This window comes from Geospiza fortis, unplaced genomic scaffold (genome assembly GCF_000277835.1).
Source record: "Geospiza fortis unplaced genomic scaffold, GeoFor_1.0 scaffold443, whole genome shotgun sequence".
Lineage (NCBI taxonomy): Eukaryota > Metazoa > Chordata > Aves > Passeriformes > Thraupidae > Geospiza > Geospiza fortis.
Window position 1 is genome coordinate 588,449 of NW_005054335.1, and position 6,000 is coordinate 594,448.

At 41.8% G+C, this 6,000-nt stretch overlaps 1 protein-coding gene across 1 annotated transcript in view; it reads right to left on the minus strand.

Annotated features, from left to right (window-relative positions):
- The window catches only part of KIF2A (kinesin family member 2A), a 173,883-nt gene extending 168,156 nt beyond the window's left edge, over positions 1 to 5,727 (minus strand). The window contains exons 1-5 of the mRNA XM_031057824.1: positions 5,714 to 5,727; positions 4,598 to 4,701; positions 4,326 to 4,410; positions 3,175 to 3,291; positions 2,339 to 2,384 (exon numbers count right to left, since the gene is read on the minus strand). Coding sequence (XP_030913684.1) covers positions 2,339 to 2,384; positions 3,175 to 3,291; positions 4,326 to 4,410; positions 4,598 to 4,701; positions 5,714 to 5,727 — 366 coding nt within the window. The remainder of the gene's footprint in view (positions 1 to 2,338; positions 2,385 to 3,174; positions 3,292 to 4,325; positions 4,411 to 4,597; positions 4,702 to 5,713) is intronic.
- Between the last annotated feature and the right edge of the window lie 273 nt (positions 5,728 to 6,000).

Genomic DNA, 6,000 nt, shown 5'->3' on the forward strand with positions numbered 1-6,000 from the left:
TCATTGAACTTTCAGCTGCTTCCACTGCATGAAATTGTCAATTTCACTACATGCTTTCACTGTTCAGCATCAGGTTGCAAGCTTTCTTTTGTCATGCCACCACTGTTAATACATCCGTTGAAAATGTGAAAACCAGCCTGTTCAATCCAGATAGCCTAATCCTGTGCTACAGTGACTCAGGAAAATCCTCCTTCCAACAGATTGGCTACCTGAGGCTATAGCAGAAATTATGTCTCTTTCCTCTACTTACTATCTTCCTATTCTCATTCACTGTTCAGATTGAAATGTTCTCTCTCCCTGTCCTTGTACTTTTCTCTGCCAATATCTGTTGACTGCTGGCTCCACTGAGCATCAGCTAACCATGCAGGCTGTCAGTGAGGGCACATCCTTCCTCTGCAGCACTACTGCCCAGGCAATCCACTGCTGACTGCTGTGTGGCTTGGGCAGAGCAGCTCAGCAGTAAAAGGCTTCACTGGAGCGTTTGTGGCATACCCATGGCTATGGGGAAGCAAGTGCTTGGATGGCAATGGCAGGGTTTAGGATGATGGGTGAAATCACCCCACCTCTGCAGCCCCATGGCATGTAGCACCTGTCCTGCATCACAAGAATGTGGTCTCCTCCTGTGAAACACTAAGCAGAAATGCAGCAGAAATTGTGTACTACATCCTGTAATAAAGCACAGTCAGCAATAAAACTACACATGGGTGGGAGAAACTCTCACTGGATGGCAAAAGACGGAAAGTGTGTAACTATTATGCTACGCTTTGGACATTAAAATAAAAGCAGGTTCTGACAATGACAGTCATTTCATGTCCTGACTGGTAAAAAAATCTTATTGATAATACACTGAAAGAAGGAAATGGGCCCACAAGAAGGAAATTAGAATACTCAAAAGTCTGTCTTTCATACATTTCATCAGTATAGACAAATATGTAAAACAACAGTTTTCATCCCATGCCAGACAGAGGAAAAATTATTTTGAGAGGTAAGTCAATATTGTTACTGAGGGCCAGTCTAGTATGTACCATGCTTTTCCTGAGGGACACATAAAAACTTCTGGGATAAATACAGAAAAAACTTCAAAATAACTAATAAAACTTTAAAAGCCATTTAAATATTAAGTTAATGGATACCATTTTCAAACTTACATTTCAGTGAAGGTTTGTGTCAATGGCATTGCATAGATGTGGAGAGAAATCATTTGAGCAGGGTGGGGGGGTAGTTATCCTATAATGGTATGGAAGCAAAATTAGTTAAATCACAAAATCATAGGAAAACAAACTCTATTGTAAATAAGTTGGATCACTTCCACATTAAAGCTAATGGGAGTTTTTTTCATCCATCCAGCATGTGTCTCACCTAAATGACTGCTGTTGTTTGCCACATCAGGAAAGCTCATGACTTATAACCATTTTGATTCTTAATCTCATATATATGCTTTAATTGCTGGCTTCATAATTCATAAATAATTGCTAATATGAAACTATTTAATACAACATTTTAAAATGTTCCAACTTTTACAAACTTTGTACAAATCATTTCACACGCTGCACAGAGAAGATAGAAGCTCAATGACTATAATACCCCAAGGGAATCTGTGGCCATAAAAAGTTCCTAAATTTTTTCTTGGATTGGGTAATCCAAAGCAACTAAATTGTGAGGGAGCACTATTGCATTGACTGTGAAATGACAAGTATGCATTAGAAATTTCCATTACTTGCAAATAAAACTCTGAAATGGCTGTCTAAAAGCTCTTTACATGGCCAAAGAAATACAGCCCCAAATTTCTCCAGTCCAGTATCTATAATTCAGAAATAAAATCAAAGGAATTTCTTTCTTGCAATAAATGGCTTGAGAGTATAGAAAATAAGCATATCATTGCAGGGTGAACCCAGTAATTTGAAAAATAATAGTAAGTTACTTGAACTACAGGAAAAAAATCCTGTTTATTAGCAAACATTTAATTTCAGACAAAAAGCTGATTTATTATGTTGAATAATATCTTTTTCTTTTATGTTTAAAATGTGAGATAATTGTTCTGGATTTTTCTTTGAATTTCCTATATATGCTTAGTAAAAAAAAAATTAGAAAATTTAAATTAACACGCCTGAAATAGTATTATTTAGAAATGAATGTAGATGTAAATGTCACTGTACTATGTAAATGTCACTGTAGTATGTAAATATAAATGAGTATTCATATAGGATATGCACATACATATTGTATGAATCAGAAACAGAGGTTACCATCACACTATTAATGCAGTACAGCAATGATATAGCTCCAAGAAACATGCAAGAAATATAGAAGAAATGAGAGCAATCATGGTTGTGCTCACCTTTATGCCTGCTGGGATTTCTGTGGTGCTGGTAAGTTGCGAGAGCCTAAGGGGAACATTACAGAATGGAATTTGCAACAACAGAGTCGGCTAAGGGACATGTTTAGAATAACATATATACAAAATTCTTCTTACTCAGGTGTGCAAAGCCACATCAGAGCAGAAAATGCTGAGGAGCTGTATGGGGTGCATGGGAACATCTAGAACCTGCAGCAAACTGGGCCAGAGCTTTTTTTTTTTCCTTTTTCCTCTCATCTTGATGTCTGTTGTGTAGGATGTTGGGATTGATTCAGCCCAAGATGACGAAGATGAGCTGAAAATAAGGTCATGGGAAAACCCCTTAAACTCATAGAGAGACAAAAAGGCCAGTCCCAGAATTGCCCAGTTGTTATATGCAGATTTGTGCTAGAAAGTTCTCTGTTCTCCCCCAGCTGATTTGTTCACGGTTACCTCATTACCCTTGATTGGTCAATGTATCCCTGCATTGTTTTTCATATCCTTTCCTATTGGACCTCGCCCTTACATCCTACTTAGACTCTGCCCTAAATCCTAACCTGTATGTACCCCTGCTTTACCCTGGATCCCAGGTTTCAGCTAGTCTTTCCTGATGTGCTCCCATGTAGTTTGTTCGCCTTTCAGTTCATTATTTTAGAGTTATTAAAGTGTTTTGTTTGCAAGCCACTAGTCTGGGCGTGTGTCTCTCTCCTCAAAGTCGCCTAATCAGATTCCCGACATAGTTGCTTACAGGTCCAAAGCTATCCAGGCCTGGATCAGATTGCAACATCTGGTGCCTGAACAGGGACTTCTGACATTCAGGAGACCTGTCAGGAACTCACCTTGCTTCCAGGAGTGGGTCATAGGACCTTGCCCTTCCTGAGTGTGCTGGCAATGGGGCGAAGCCTGGGAGAACTTCACCAGATAAGGAGTGAGGAGGGCGCTGCCTTATCGCCTGCCTTCAAGGAGAAGGTAAGAGAAGGGCAGACATCTGTCCCATTTAGTTCCCCTCAGCTGGCATTCTAAACTAAGTTTTTAAAATGGGTGTGAGGGTGTCAGCTGTAGCAGAGAGAGACATTTACCAAAGTTTTAAGTAAAAATTGGCAAACCGGGGCAAAAAAATTAAGAAGTAACTTAAAGAATTAATTTGCTGGATCCATAGAAATTTTACAGTTATTGCTGAGTCCAAGATAAATTCACTGGGCTGTTGGGACTTGATAGGGAAAAAAATTTATAATTCAGCAGCAAATCAAGACCGCCCAGAAATTGATTCCAGTCTTAAAAATGACATTCGACATTATAAAGATAAGCCAAAAGGAAAAAGAAATTACAGAAATGTTATTTGACACAGGGCAACAGAAGTCTAATTTGGATCAGCCCAGGGAAGCCCACAAACCCTTTTCCTTCAAGCTTTTCCATTCTGCCTACTCCAAGGACAGATACAGGGTCGAGATGGTAGAAGCCTGTGCCCATGGATGGCCCAGGGAGTTACACAGCTCAGCTGGTGACCCCGCTGCCCTGTGATCACCTGTCCCTCCACCTGGGTCTGAGGTGGTAATGTGCAGACCATCTCAGACCTCCCCCACACCGTCCCACCAGTTCCCTCACACTTCCCTTATCCTTCTGACCTTACTAATACGAAGCAGTCCACCTCCATCGTGAACATCATTAGCTGTAATACCACCAACTGCCCTTTAAAAAATTACAGCCATTTTGAAGATCATTTTAACGCCTTTGGTTGATGCCCATAGTTGTTGGGAAGCCCCACCCAAAGTCCCTCGTACTGTCCCGCCTACTCCATCCCCAGACATGCCCAGTGCTCCAAGGAAACAATCACCTCTGCCTATATGGGAAACTCATCTAGTAGCCATTCCCCTTTTCCGGAGGCTGGAACCACAACCACCTGGGTTCTGGAAGGGCCCTCCCCCAGAATGGCGAGCCCATGCCACCTTGGCCTGCCTCAAGGTCTAGCCTGAGGCAAGACCACAAGTACAAGAAGGTGTATGTAGTTAAAGGTGATCCCTCTGAATCCTCGTCCTCTTCCTCCTCCTCCTCCTCGGAGATGCGCTGGCCAGAATCTAAAAAAAGAGGCCTGGGAAAATATTTTTTAAAAAGCAATGAAAATGAGGTATTGGGAAGTAGCAAACAAATTGGAAGTAATGCTAGTCTGGTACAACAGGAGGGGAAATCCATACTGGGAAACTCTGTTATTCAGCGAAATCAAAGAATTAAATAAAGTGGCTTTAGAACATGGGGGAAGCTCACCGTACTTCTCTATCCTGATTGCAGTGACCTTCTCAGCCCACACTTTTACACCCCAAAGTGCATGGTACTTAATGGTCTCACTGTTAACACCCACTGAATATTCACTGTGGGAATTGGGGTGGAAGTGCTTATTAACTGAATTATTACGAAATTATGCCAATGATCCAGCGAGGGTGCAAATTACCATGGACCAGTTGGCGGGTAAGGGGGCTCACACAGACTCTGACCAGCAAGCCACAGGCCTTCCTAAGCCCATCCTCAAGGAAATTGGGGACACAGCTAGGAAGGTGCTGATACAAATCCTAGAAGCAAATAAACCTCATCATGATTATGCCGATACCCAACAAGGGCCTACTGAGCCCTATATGACTTTTGTAGACAGACTCAAAGCTGCCAAAAAAAAGTAACTGATGATCCAGTGAAGAAAAGACTATTCAAACAGTTGGCTGTTGTAAACGCCAATTCAGAATGCAACCTTCCCAACCAGAACCCACCATTCCTCAAATGGTTGAAGCCTGTAATAAAATAACCACTGCAGAACATATGGCTAAAATTCAAGGCCAAGTGTTGGCCAATGCATTAAACAATTCTCAACAAAAGCCTCAAAGGCAACAAAATCAGAAAACTGGATCAAATGGACAATGTTTTAACTGTGGTCAAAAAGGCCATTGGGCTAAAGAACTGCAAAAAAACAAAAAGGGGCAATGGATGAGGACACTGTAACTGCAATAAAGCAATCAAAATACTAACCAATCTTATCAAGTCCAAAGGCAGTGTCATTGCCAGCTGGAAAACTGCCAGTGAAGTGTGGAACAGTGGTGTGCAACAACACCAGGTAACCTTGGTGAGCAGCACTGGAGACCATCAAGTGCAGAACTGCAGCATGTCGTCAGTGAACTCCCAGTTTCAATGTCTACAGGTACCAGATTGGAGCTGTCAACGGCCCAGCCAGTAATGATCACTGACATTACACACACCACACAGTTTCTACAGGCTGCCTTGGCCCAGAACAGCAGCTGCAAGACTTTCTAATTGTACATGTGGACAGACGAGCTGTGGGGAAGGATTTTATGTGTTACCTACAGTCTTATCAGTTATAGCCAGTCAGGAAATTACCATTTTGACCACATGTCCTAGTACCGCTTGTTTCATACTTAAAGGTTTAGATTTTGCCCAGGCCTTTCTCCTTCCTGATGCTGATGAAGAAATTAATAATCAGACCTCCGGAGGTCTGTGCATCATGTGGACCCGACCCATCATGCAAAGAAAATGTCAGCTGACCTGCACCCTGACCTGTTTGTAAGAACATCACCCTCTCTGGTCTCATCAACACAGAGGCAGATGTAACAATAATATCAGAAATTTACTGCCTTCCAGAATGGACTTTTGTCCCTTCCTTAGAT